The 13,898-nt window shown below is 42.1% G+C and overlaps 3 protein-coding genes across 4 annotated transcripts; all 3 read left to right on the forward strand.

Annotated features, from left to right (window-relative positions):
- The first annotated feature begins 245 nt into the window (after window positions 1-245).
- cenpw (centromere protein W) lies at window positions 246-1,684 on the forward strand. The gene is made up of 3 exons (XM_056428656.1): window positions 246-393; window positions 512-625; window positions 1,456-1,684. The coding sequence occupies exons 1-3, from the start codon at window positions 307-309 to the stop codon at window positions 1,480-1,482; spliced, it is 228 nt and encodes a 75-aa protein (XP_056284631.1). The 5' UTR covers window positions 246-306; the 3' UTR covers window positions 1,483-1,684.
- Window positions 1,685-1,823: 139 nt separating this feature from the next.
- rspo3 (R-spondin 3) lies at window positions 1,824-7,432 on the forward strand. Its single transcript, XM_056428645.1, has 5 exons — window positions 1,824-5,263; window positions 5,651-5,842; window positions 5,996-6,136; window positions 6,236-6,382; window positions 7,090-7,432. Exons 1-5 carry the CDS (start codon window positions 5,194-5,196, stop codon window positions 7,287-7,289), a joined length of 750 nt encoding a protein of 249 aa, XP_056284620.1. The 5' UTR covers window positions 1,824-5,193; the 3' UTR covers window positions 7,290-7,432.
- A 1,672-nt stretch (window positions 7,433-9,104) lies between these two features.
- LOC130202842 (E3 ubiquitin-protein ligase rnf146-like) lies at window positions 9,105-12,553 on the forward strand. Of its 2 annotated transcripts, none has more exons than XM_056428635.1 (2): window positions 9,105-9,256; window positions 9,853-12,553. In XM_056428635.1, the coding sequence occupies exon 2, from the start codon at window positions 9,854-9,856 to the stop codon at window positions 10,916-10,918; it is 1,065 nt and encodes a 354-aa protein (XP_056284610.1). In that variant the 5' UTR covers window positions 9,105-9,256; window position 9,853; the 3' UTR covers window positions 10,919-12,553. The 2 variants fall into 2 exon arrangements, with proteins under 2 accessions (XP_056284610.1, XP_056284609.1); XM_056428634.1 differs by having other exon boundaries at window positions 9,106-9,289.
- The last annotated feature ends 1,345 nt before the right edge of the window (window positions 12,554-13,898 follow it).

A 13,898-nucleotide genomic window follows, 5' to 3' on the forward strand; every position in this document is an offset into this window, starting at 1 on the left:
AACGAGCTTACGTGAAGATAAGCACTACATTTAACGCTTTGGGTTAAATAAAACACTTTTTTTTTAAATATGAAATGCTTTGTAATTTTTATTTAATCTGGGTGTCTTCATGTTTGCCATTCATTTAATAACTTGATTATGTTGTCCTCGCTCGGCATTTTAAAACCGTTACTTGAAAACTGCAGGTGGCGGTAATGGTGACAAGCGACAATGTACAGGGCACGAAGAAGAATATTTGTTTTTACCGGAAGTAAATAAACCTTTTCGTTGACTTGAACGTTGGTTTCTCGCGGAACATTTGTCAAAATGTTGACGAAGGCACCCAAATTGAAATATATAATCAAAAGGAAATCGAAGAATAACATAAATGTGAGGCCGACATCAGACCCGATGGTGAGGAAGCGAGCCGTTAAATCTCGTTAATGTTTACGACTGTTTGCGTTGTTTACGGCTAACATTAGCGAGCTTAACGGACACATAAACACGCTAATTCACTCTTAAATGTTCCCAGATTGAACTCCTAGTGCTGCTGTTTCTGAACAGCCTGGCGGAGGAGGCGAAGTCCAAAGCTTTTGAGGAGAAATCTGCAAAGATCAGCGCTCAACATCTCAAAGCGATCTCCAAGGTGAGTTACTCACCTGTGTCTCGTTTCGATTAATCTGGCACTTATTTACCTGATTAATCGTTTTGTCAGTACTTGTAAAACTATAATGAATGTCGTATTTTATAGTGCTTGTTTGTGTCAGTCCACAATATGTTCTGATTGTTATGTAAAATCAAACAAATATCCAAAGCCAATCACATGTTTTTGGGTACATTATATGTTTTATTGGCATGTTCTGCATAACAGGAAATGCATGTCTAATTTTCCGGAAATGGTATAGGCACCAGAAGCAGCTCACATAATTACTTGTGTGTGTGTGTGTGTGTGTGTGTGTGTGTGTGTGTGTGTGTGTGTGTGTGTGTGTGTGTGTGTGTGTGTGTGTGTGTGTGTGTGTGTGTGTGTGTGTGTGTGTGTGTGTGTGTGTGTGTGTGTGTGTGTGTGTGTGTGTGTGTGTGTGTGTGTGTGTGTGTGCGTGTGCAAGTGAGTGAACAATAACAATTATAATTTACCACAAAGGGATTCATCAAACAATTATGTTGTATTCGCACTGTCTATATCACTTGTTTTTCAGTCAGAGATTTTCTTAGATTCTTAAGTTTATAATTTTCAAAGATCATTCATTGTCAATGTACTTTTTAAATACATTGCAGTAATTGTCAGGTTTCTTAGACCCCATTTTATCATGTGACTTATGTGCATTTGTTTCAGTTTAATACAAAATAACCAATCATTCTTGTAAATGCTTATTATTCTATTACCGAGAAGATATTTGTTTGCTTTTTTACAAAAAATTACACTCAAACACTTTTATTTCCCCATTTAAACTTAAAGATTTTTTTCTTTCATTATAGAAAATGCTGAAAAAATCCCGGGGATGAAGACGGCGAAGTACGTCATCGTCATTTTTATGAACATGATCAGTGACGGTAGCATTTTTTTATTTACTGATTATATAATGTTTTCATCAACATTTTTTATTTTTGTGTTTGTTTAAAAAAAATGTTTATCCTCTGTGTATCTGATATCCTGTCATGAGAGATTTTTGTTCTTTATTAAATTCTTCTTGATCTTATAATTGCTCATATTTAGTCCTTTTAATCACTAAACTTAAAATGCTAAACATAACAGCTTACCCTAATAATAATTAATACACCAATATCATCAGTCAGCATTAATTTTATTGCTCGTTCGGATCCTTTCCATAATGTTGTCAGACACGTAAATCATTGTGAGCCTGTCGGTGACAAAAAGAAGCATTTTCAGTGGAAGTAACGTCTCATTTGTTTTGGTTCCAGCCGATCCCCTCAATCCTGGACAATGTTGACTCCTGCTACTCGTTAAAGGTGTTTTTTTAAAATACAACAACGGCGTACTTTAAAAGCAAAATCCAAACAAACGTGTTGAGCGTATTCAGCTGTGCTCTCACAGTTGTGGACGGCTCGAAGACATTCCTACTTCCAGATCTCTTTCCCCCCCCCCCTCCATCCCCCAAATTCCTCACTTCTTCATGCTGCATAGATTATTCTGCTCATACCTCATCACTGCAAGGTTCTTCACAGGCGAGCTTTGGGCTTGTCAGGTGTGTGAGCGGGAAAAAAAAAAAGAGAGAGAAAAAGGTCAACGTTCTATCGGTAAATAGCCAGATTGTTCCGTCTGTGGGATCCTTTTATTGAAAAACATCCTCTTAGAGCCTTGGCCTGTATAAAAACAGTAGATCTAATTTATAAAACGCAAGACCTTCACTGCATGTATTTAAATGTTAGATCATGTGAACATGATACATATATATATATATTTATATGTGTGCGTTCATATGGTTTATCTTTGTCACTATAGATTTATTATTCACCATCTCCCTCCATTTTGCTTATTCTTTCTCCATTTTTATCATTTGCCTTTTTTTCCACCGTTCTTTTTTTAATCTTTTTTCCTCAGACATTCCTTGGCCTCCAAGCGGTTGTTTTCCCCAGGAATCTGATCTGGCTCCCCAGCGAGCATAGCCATGTCGTGTTTGTGTTCCGAGTCAGGTCGAGGAGGTGTTACTGGGTTTTCGGAGACCCCACCCCTCTGACCTTTGAACCCCTGGCACCTGCCCTGCTGGTCTCCCCACGACTCTTCTATTCTCACGACCGAGCCCTCGAACATTTACACACAATTTACAATTCCTCCCATCAGTTTCCAGCGGGCCGGAGATGCTTATTAAAGTTAAACCTCTTCCCCCTCTCCTGTTGGCGCTACATGTGACGCAAGCATATTCGAAATAACATGGTGCATGAAGATTGATGGGTGATGTTGCTCTTCAGCAGCTGGCTGCACATCCAGATCCTCTTCTTGAGGTTTGGTCTTGGGATCTGAGGAACTATTGTTACCCAATTAAAATAGAGAAGTAGCTCTGCCCCGCTGCGTCCTTGTATCGAGAACACCTGTTGACAATTTAAGCCGGCCAGCCCTTTAGCTTCGTCTCTCAGATGATAAATCAACTCTGCTGTAAAAAAAAACTCCCTGCAAAAAAAAAAAAAAAAGCTCCTGCTGATTCCTCGCTTGACATTTTTCCCGGTGAGCTCAAGAAATGCATGGTAGTCCATTTTGTCAAGAGATATTATTATAACTTGCTGTTTTAAAAAAATCAAATGTTTTTAACAAGGAGCACATGGTTACAAGCGTGTCATTGTTTCTGTTCGTGTCGTTGCCCCACATGGAGTTATTGTATTCTTACAACACTCTAGACAAAAGAAAGTTAGAGATAGTGGTTGTAATTGCAATGTTTCTAAGCAAAAGCAACAAACCCCACATGTTGGTATTTTATGAGATTTGTCAGGCTCTGAAAAGGATTACGGACGCAAGCAGAGGATCACAAATGGCAGCGTGAAACTGATTCCAAGAAGAGGGAAGTCTGGAGAGTTCAAATGTGTTTTGAGGACCACAGAGTTCCCAAAACATGAGATTAAAGACACGGCGACGCCAAACAACCAAACCCCGGGAGACCGCAGCTTTTATCGCCTTCCAGTGTTTTTGTGGGAATCACAGATGCTCTGTGACACCTCCAGCCCTCAAGTTTTATTTCTCACTGGGAGGTAGTCAAATCAACTTGTGTCTGTCGTATTTATTTCTTGAACATAGGAAAACTAAAGTGCCCAAGCATGGCTGAAGTTAAAGCAATATATAAAGAACGTGGGCAATATTTCCCCCTGATGAAAGTTTTATTTATTTTAATTGGTTTTATTTATGTTTACCCCATCATTGTGATTTCATTTCATCCCTCCTGTGTGAGGAGGCTTTGTAAAAGCTGGTGTTGATCTCGTGATGAGACAAAAGAAAACATAGTCACGCGTTATTGTGAAATGGATCCACATGAGGAGATATTTTGTTGTCACGGTTACACACGGCTCTATTTACCGTAAGGCTGAGGGGGGAGTGTATGATTGTTTTTTTTAATTGTTTTTTATCGATATGTTATAAACAAGCTCTGCGGTCAAGATATACGATAAAAGTGTAATTTTAAAAACAATGATATACATACACAAATACGTACATACACACACAAATTGTAACAAACTGCTCAAATAATCATGTATTGATCAAATGTTTTATTGGTCAAAATATCACTTGGTGTCTTTATGAGAGGTGTAAATATTTAAGAATATTTTATTTAGTTTTTAAGATAGAATTCTCAGTTTCTTGGCTAATATATATTTTTCACACGTTAAAAAAAGAAATAAAAAAATGCATCTAGTCTTTCTCCTTCAATAAAAATCTTTTTATATACAAATCCAGTCTGTAAATATGCGAAATATTAATATTGTTGTGAAACTTTTACGATGTGTTCTACTTCACTGAAAAGTAGATTGTCTGTCTCACTCTCCCAAGTTTCTACATCACATCGTGCAAAAGTTCTCCTGGACCACCAGCGGCTTCCAGTCGGTCACGCTCCGCTCCGTACACGTCTTAATACTCTGGTTTTAAAGTGAGCGCAGATCAACTCAAACTCTGCCAAGTGAAGGTCAAACATGCGAACAATAAGCAAAACACATTTTAGTGGAGTGTGTGAGTGAGTGAGTGAGGGGGGGGCTTTAAAAGACACAGAATGGTGAGATTTACTTGACGTGAGGATAAACGTGTCATTGTGTAGACATTACAGTGTCATCCCACCTCCTGTTTGATGTGATAGTGGCTCAGGAGGAAGGTCGTGAAGGACGGGTCATACGGGAGAGGAGGTGTGTGTGTGTGTGTGTGTGTCTGGAGGGGTAGGGCGGGCGGCGGAGACGAGCCCGAGAGCAGCGAACCCAATCTCCCATCAGATCTTTGCTGTGACTATCGTTTGATGCTCTTCTCCTCCGTCTGCTCTCTGCATGGCATCCTGCCGGCGTGAGTGATCTCATGGAATGCACATGGGATTCTTCCTCAGAAGACATTCTGCCGAACTGCGCACTCGACTGCTCTCCCGCCCGGACGGGAGCCCCCGCGCGGGTCCATTTTAATGAAATAGTATGGATACCTTCTTCTTTTTGTGTGTTGGAAAACGTACATCGTGGGATTCGGGATGTGATGCGAGGCGTCTTTCGATGACGCACTGAAAGGCAACGGGGAAAATGCGGACGCCGTCGTTAATTTGGATTCTGCACTTCATGAACCTCACGAAAGGCCTCGATGGCACGGGACGTAAGTATTCACGCGGAACTTGTCACTCCCGCCTCTCTTAATGCCGTCGTTGTGAAATGTGTCTTTGCTTTTCCCTTTCTTTCTTTTTTTTTCCGAGAGGGAGAAAGTAAATAGTCGACAGACACTACATGTGGAGACCATAAATGGGTTCTTCCAGCTTTGAGGGAAATATGTGGTCATTCCAAAGCTTTTAACCACTTATGAATGTGAAAGCGTCGCCCTGCTCCCATTAAACCTCGTAAAAGTAAATTGAGCATGCTTGACTCTTTTTTTTCTCTCCTTTTTCATTTTGCTCGAGCGCATGAGGAATGTAAAACTCGCATTTTGAGATGTAGTCGGACGCGATCCGTCATGTGGTCACGTGGCGTCTCTCCGTTGTCTCCGCAGGTAGTTCCTCCGCCGGCGGACTCTGTCCGGCAGGTTGTGCGACGTGCTCGGCCCCCAACGGATGTCTGTCCTGCATGCCTCGCCTCTTCTTCCACTTGGAGCTGGACGGGATGCGTCAGCGGGGCACCTGTGTGTCCTCATGTCCCCGGGGCCACTACGGCAAGCGCTCCCCACACATCAGCACCTGCGCAAGTAGGTGCCGTGTAGGAAAGATAGAAAAGTGTTTGAGTCTACAACTCTTGATTTATCTGGGGGGTAACCTTGTGTTCTGCCAACTGTTTGGAAGAGAGTGTTGAGAGAATACAAGAAACATGCTGACCAAAGTTCATTTCCACTGGCCTGCAGGGTGCAAGGGGGTCTGTGCTTCCTGTTTCAGTGAAAGCTTCTGCACACACTGTCACGCTGGTCACTTCCTGTTCCGGGGGAAATGCGAGAGCAGCTGTCAAGATGGGCTGATGGCAAACGCAGCGCTGCGAGAATGCACAGGTGAGACACTAGTCCAGTGTGTGTGTGTGTGTGTAATGATGTCCATGATGTCAGGGAGCTACAGAGTGTGAGATGTGTGTGCGTGTCCCTCTGTCTCAGAGTGCTCTTTCGGCTGTGAGATGTGTGTGAGCCGGGCCGTGTGTGCGGGGTGTAGAGAAGACCTCTTCGCTCTCCAGGGTCAGTGCCATCTCACCTGCCCGAGGGGATTTGAGCCCGACTTGCTGCTCATGCAATGCGTCCCACAAGGTGAGAGAAATTCAAGGTCACGAACAGTTAAGAAGTGGAATTCACTGTGAATGCGTTCCAAATCACTTTTTTCTTTCGACTTTTAGTTTATACTGCAGCTTCCCTGACACGGTTTTGTGCAGTATGCATTCAACCGGGATGTACTTGACATACTTTAACCCTGTTGCACATATATATATATATGTGTATATATATGTATGTGTATATATATGTATTATATATGTATATATGTATTATATATGTATATATATATGTGTATATATGTATATATGTGTATATATATATGTATATGTGTATGTATATGTATATATATATATGTATATGTATATATATATATGTATATATATATGTATATGTATATATATATATATATATATATGTATATATATATGTGTATATATATTTATGTATATGTATGTATATATATATGTATATATATATATATGTATGTATATATATGTATATATATATATGTATATATATATATATCTGCTGTGCAGAATAGCCAGACAAGCCTGATGTTTGCATCCTGCTCAATGTGACTGGATACAGTCGGACATCCGGGTGTTTCCGGCATACTCCACTTACTATGACATCCTAAATATTTCACCGGTATACAAAAAGTATGGTTACTGGAACTCAGTGTCTTAAGTTTTGAATCTCTCGCTCTACCTGTGAGTACCTTCTCATCACCTCTCTCCTCCTAGTGCACTGTGAGGTTGGGGGATGGACAGCTTGGAGTCCATGCGTTCGCAAAAGGAGCCAGCGGGTCACCAGGAGGGGACAGGAGACGCGCAACCGACCAGTTCTGCGGCCTCCGAGCGTCTACGGTGACCCCTGCCCACAAGTGTCGGAAATCAGGAAGTGTGTCATCAAAAAGACACCAGAGCAGGTTGTGATAAATTAGAGAGCGGACTATAGACTATTTGTTTATATTGCAGAGATATTCTACTTGTTATTGCACTTTTTACATTGGCTGTTGTAAATTGTAAAGATGTTTTAAGCTAAGAGATTTTTTCTATGCAACCCAAAATAAAGTAATGAAATGGGTGGCTGGATCTGATGTTCTTTTATACAATTATAGTGTGTCTATAAAATGCAACACCTTCACTGCATCGCTTGAGCTTTTCTGCACTTCAGCTGAATCAGAGACATTTCATATGACTCGCAGTTTTGTGGTAAATGTATGCCACTTGTGGCCAACTGTGGAAAATGACCTTACTGATTGCTAGACTGTGATCAGTTTATGTCTTATTAAAACATGTTGAGCACACCTGTGCCTTTTATACTATTATCATACAATAGTTAGCATAAGAATGCAATGTTAGAGTTAACAATCAAGTTACACTTTAATTAGTATGCATTAAAGTCAAAACTGCTCGGATGATACACCTCTGAACATTAACTAAATGTTAACAGAATGTGGAGTGGCCATTTGTCGTACGAAATCAAACAAAACTATAAATCAAACCGCCACTGATGGACCGTGGGTTTCGGTGTTGACGCATGCAAAAGAAAGTAATGTCCATTTCCACCTGTTAGTATTCTGATCATTTATTTCTTAAGCCAACCAAAAAAGAACAAACAAAATGTTGACATTTCCTCTCTGTGCTGTGGTAAAAATCCATTGGCCACCCTGGTGCATGCTGGTCCTGTGCCTATCCACCTCTACATATAACCTCCCTAAAACTAAATATATAAAACTAAACTACAACTCTCATAAGAAACAACTAACATATCAAAATATAACCTAAATAAGCAATAAACAATCAATATTAGATAGATAGATATAGATAGATATATACTTTATTAATCCCCAAGGGGAAATTTGTCGTCACAGTAGCAGCACCAATAAACTAAACACACGAGAATAAAATATAAAAAACAGGGATGAAAGATATAGATGTATACAAGTAAAATATAAAATACAAAATGAAGTATATATATGTATATAAAATGAAACATATATGTGTATATATATACACACACACAAACAAATATAATACAATGACTGTGCAAAGTAAAATATAAAATAAAATATATATGTATATATATACAACATATATGCATACACAATACAATACTAATGACTGCAGAGTAAAATTACATTAAATATTAAAATATTAAATATAGACAGAGTGTGCAAAATGCAAAGTGTGTGTATGTGTGTAGTGTAAATGAAATGTGTGTGTATGTGTGTAGTGTAAATAAATGAAATGTGTGAAGTGCAGCTCAACATAGTGTAATATTACTTTACAATAAAACCTAAATACAAATGTCAAATTAAATAGCTCCAACATTCCGGCCCCTAATTGTGCATACAATCACAATTAATTATATTCTTAAACGGAGCTATTCCTACAACCTACATTCCAATGGCAAACTAGGAAATTATGAATATTCTATGTCATACATTTAAACTTAAATACATCTTCTTGATGAACCTACAAAAGAAGAAGAATAGAGAGAAAATAGAGGTAGAGAAGATGGAAATTCATACATATTTTTTGTTAACATTTTTTTACCATGGAATATAATTATCTATACGTATGAATTGGGTGTTGTGCGCATACATGATCGATATAAACATCAATATATGAACTCATTAACTGATATACACCACAGACGTCAGTGAAACTGCTTTTTTTCTCTTGTCCGTTTACTTCAGGACTCGTACGCATGCGCGGACCCACTAGAAATCTCCGGAACGTGACGCTCGCGCCGTAGAGCGCGTGAGGTCGATCCACTGAAGTCAGCTGGGCCCGCGCGCGCAACAGCGCCTCGACGAAAACAACGCAGTCATTGTTTCGACGTACAAACCGTTATAGCCTCGTTTAAATGCCGCTGTAATACGTTTCTCCAGCTGTACTTCAGGTGAGGACGCTTCTAGATCCATCCGGTGTTCAGGTGAGTGCGCTACATTATTACATGTGAAGGTAATGGCCTGTAAGCGCACTGACGAGCTAACATGCTACGCGTGCTTCAAGTTAACGCGAACAAGGTGACTGCTAGCTTGACTTTTACGTTACGGTGTCGTCGTGACATTGTTTCTTCGCGTAAAACAGAGGAGGCTCGAACATCCACGTGGTTTGTATCCGCTTTATTTAATCTGCTAACGCATTAGCGAGTTAGCTAAAGCTAGTTTAGCGGTAGTTGGGCGAGTAAAGTTATTCAGACGGGCGGAAGGAGGCCTTTTGATGCAACTCGACTTAATTCAGGGATGTCATCCTATCCTTGAAGTCCTATTCACATTGTCTTGATCTCAGATAATGTGTAAACCTAATGTCACTGATGTATATTAGTAGATACTGTGACTTTATTTATGCTGCGTGTGTTTGAGGGCGTTCCCAAAACTCAACAGAGCAGTGGGAACTACACCAGATGGCATGTCTATTACATTTGTATTTAACGTTACATTTGTGTCGTAATATCAAGTATTTATTGTGACGGTTCTGTGTTTGTCTTTGCAGCATGGCAGGCTGTGGAGAAGTGGACTGTTCAGTGAATGCCGTGTCTCCCTCCAAGCTGATGGAGGAAGTGGGCGATGTTCCGGACCAGTCCGGTTCCACCGCCGTCCCCCCAGAGTGCGCCATCTGCCTCCAGAGCTGCGTCCACCCCGTCCGCCTCCCGTGCCTCCACGTCTTCTGTTTCCTCTGTGTCAAAGGCGCCTCCTGGCAGAGCAAGCGCTGCGCTCTCTGCCGACAAGAGGTGCCGGAGGACTTCCTGGAGCGGCCGGTTCTCCTGTCGCCCGAGGAACTGAAAGCGGCGGCGGCCGGGGTGAGCCGGAGCGGCGCGGCGGGGAGCGGCTCCCGCGGCGACCACGCGTGGTACTACGAGGGGCGCAACGGCTGGTGGCAGTACGACGAGAGGACCAACCGTGAGCTGGAGGAGGCCTTCGCCAAGGAAAGGAAGAGCACCGAGATGCTGATCGCAGGGTTCCTGTACGTGGCCGACCTGGAGAACATGGTGCAATATCGTCGGAATGAGCACGGCCGCAGACGCAAGATAAAGCGGGACATTGTGGACATCCCCAAGAAGGGAGTTGCGGGCCTAAGGTTAGACCCCGAACCTGTCCCCGTTCTCTCCGTACCGGTTGTCGCCCCGGCTGCAACCGAACGCATCAACTCGGCGGACGGGTCGGACACTGCCGGCCAATCGCAATCTCCGTTCTTTGGGGTCGCGGCGGCTCTTCCCCCCGTCAGACCGCCGACACTCCAGGGGCGCCGTCTCGCCGGTCCCCTTCCTCCCTCGCAGCCAAGTGTCGAAGACACGTTCTCCCAGCTCCTGATCAGCCAGCCGGAGGGCGACGAGGCGGAAGGAGGCGACGAGACGATCGAGTACGCACCCGGCGGCAGCGGAAGCGAGGAGGAAGGGGAGAGCGAGAGCGGGGGAGCAGAGTCGACGCGAAGACTTGAGCAAAGACCGCCGAGAGAGAGCCAGCCAGCCAGGACGCCTCCAAGGGGCGGGCCCTCCAGCTCCGCCCCCAGTCTCCGCTCACGAAGTCCTGATGGACAGTGCACTGTTACAGATGTGTGACCGGGCAACGGCATCTGACCGACAGATGACAGAGCTTCAACTGTCATCCGGTTGTCAACAAAAATGTACAAACATGCATCTTCAAAGGTCCCATGAAACGAAAAATATTGTTTGGTTTTTTGTCCCTGGGTGTATTTTACCACATCCATCATGTGCCAAATATGAACCTAACATTTATATTACTTTTTTTGATATTAAAATATTCAACGATCTCCATCCAATTGAATGTAATCTTAGTTTTGTTTGGGATCCCGTGAACCTGCAGGTCTCAGAAGGTGACTAGCAGTAGCAGCAATAACATGCGTACATGGCATTGTTTTGCATATTACGATTGACAGGCCTCTAGTGCAAACGTATAATTATTTAACACCTGGGACTAACGAATGCGCATGTTTGGTTTCTTTCACGGTTCAATGTGTTTCTGAAACGGTTACAACGAGGATTCGTTGACGAGCCGTTTCACTGAAATATAAAACCTGTGGTAAATTAATCAAAATGATGATGAAAGCATGTCGTCCTTTGACTCTGTCGTAACGTTGGGAGTCTGGGCTGCACACGCAGAATAGACTGCGTGCAGTAAGTTGTAATTTGACTAAATTCATATTTAATGGGATGCTGTCAATATCTGCATATTAGTGCTGCTGAATGCAGTTAAATGGGGAATACTTTAAAACAAAACACGCCATAAGAGCCATTTTCACTTTTTCCGATGCCTCCAAATAGTTTCAAGATTTAAATCACGTCTGTTTTGAAATTCTGCAAATTCCTGAGTTTAAAAAATGTCTGGGAACCTCCCACTTTGCAGCCCTAGTTGCATCATTTAAGCCATTTCATGGGACCTTTGAACGTGTATTTTTATTTCAAAAGCAAGATTCAGCCAGCAATATACACTGTATGCAAAGGTAGTCGTGCACCGCTCTCGGAACCGCGTTAGGCAGTGAAGCATAACTCTGGTTCTTGATGAACTTTGGTAACTTCTTGGTCAACGCTGTCCAAAAAACCACCTCCCATGTGTCGCCGCCTTGTGACACAGCAACACGACTGCTTTGGAAACTAAACCACACCCTCTCCGTGCTCTAATCTTTAGTTCTCTCTCTCTCTTTTGAAGTGATGGTGTACAAATTCAGCTTAATTGTAGCAGCTTATGTAATTGTTCCAGAGATAAAATTGCTCATGTTTTTCCTGCCTGCTGATTTAGATTTTTTTTTTTCCGGTGTTGAAGTTTGCATCAGGATCTAATTAATAATAATTAAACTGGAAATTGTGTGGGTGTTAAAGCGTAGGAGGGCAGGGGGCGCTGCGTTCCTTCTATCTTAGTGTGCAAGTCTTGTTTAGTAGTGCTGTGTGTTTGTGTTGTGCGTGGAGGTGGAAAGCATCACGCTATATATGCAGAGAGACTAATTTGATTTTCTATTTGTCGTCTCGGTACTCTCGATGAGGCGGCGACCGGAGCGCTGACATCTCAAGCTGTCCTCACGTGCTCCGTTTTGTCCTTTTTCTGCATCTGCTGCTTTTACTTTAATAGTCAACTTTTCGCCGTTTGTCTTACCTTTTCTGAATTACCCAAACAAGTGTGTGTGGTGTTGCCCCTGTAATTTTTTTGTCAACTTATTAAATGTCTATAATTTAAAAGCATATGTTGGGTGTGTTTTTTTGTTGTGTTTGTTTGTGCAGGATTACTCCGCCTTCCACCTTAAATAACTAGAACGGGCACTCGGTAGAGCGCATACCTTCGCCGCAGCCACTTTTTTGGTACTTGGCATGAGAGTGTGGGGAGCTTGATGTCATGTGAACATGTTGGCATTAGTTGCATGCCAATTGGATAAAAATGTACCGCACACTGGTAAAAAGTAGATGTTGACCTTTTCTTGACCTTTGATCCGATCGATCCCAAAATCTAATCAAATGGTCCCCGGATAATAACCAATCATCCCACCAAATTTCATGCGATTCGGTTTAATACTTTTTGAGTTATGCGAATAACACGCATACAACTAAATAAATAAATACACAGCGATCAAAACATAATCTTCCACATTCTCGAATGCGAAGGTAATGATGGAACAGAATCGGCACTGGGCCATCGGCCTGTTTGAAATGTGTCGTCTACATGCGGTGGACAAAGAGGCCCCGCAAGGTGGCGCTGTTTCACACATTTAGCAGTATTTTCGGTGTGAAATCCTTGAGTGTGGTCCTGAATGTGCAGGTTTGTTTCAGGTTTGTGGGATGATGACGCTTTGCCAAAAAAAAACGCAGACTGTTGCTGCAGCTCAGCCGGAGAAAGGAAGCGGCTCGGTGTGTGTGCAGACGGCTGTGACCTGAATAACAAAACGCGTCTTCATGAGCCAGACTCTCGGAGATTCACCATAACCCTTCTCTGTTCCCTCAATGACGAGGATGGGGACATTTTTAACAGATGTGTTTCTGCTTTGAGTGTAATTTACATCTGCAGCCTATGAAACGGTCTGAGCCTCTTTTTATAAGTCACATCCATTGTTAAGTCACATTTAATGTGATGTCTTGGGGTTTAGTCAACACAGCTGTGGCAATGTGGCAATGACATTTAAATTGATGTCCTATTCTTGAGAAATCAGACCGGTTGATTTTATTTTTTATGAGATTAAGATTTTTCTAGTCGGTTAGTCGTTCTTTCTTTCCTTTTACTGAATGACTCATTTCCAAGAAACTTATTGGCTCATCTTATTTGTGCACGTTTCATGAGACATGCTGATTTAAATCGACTCATATTTTAGTCCACAAGAGTGTTAAATCAACATGTTTTTAAAGTCGAGCACAGCCCTAATGTTTCATTATGTACTGTATATTGTTTTACTGTTAAAAAATAGGAAAGAAAAATACATTTTAAAAAGCTCCAACTTGCCCCCCACAACTCCTCAGAAAAAGGTCCAAACTGCCCGAAACTCAAACGCCACGTTGCCCTGGAAGCTCCGGACAGACTCCCCCCGAAGCACAAGTCTGC

This window comes from Pseudoliparis swirei, chromosome 12 (assembly GCF_029220125.1).
Source record: "Pseudoliparis swirei isolate HS2019 ecotype Mariana Trench chromosome 12, NWPU_hadal_v1, whole genome shotgun sequence".
NCBI lineage: Eukaryota > Metazoa > Chordata > Actinopteri > Perciformes > Liparidae > Pseudoliparis > Pseudoliparis swirei.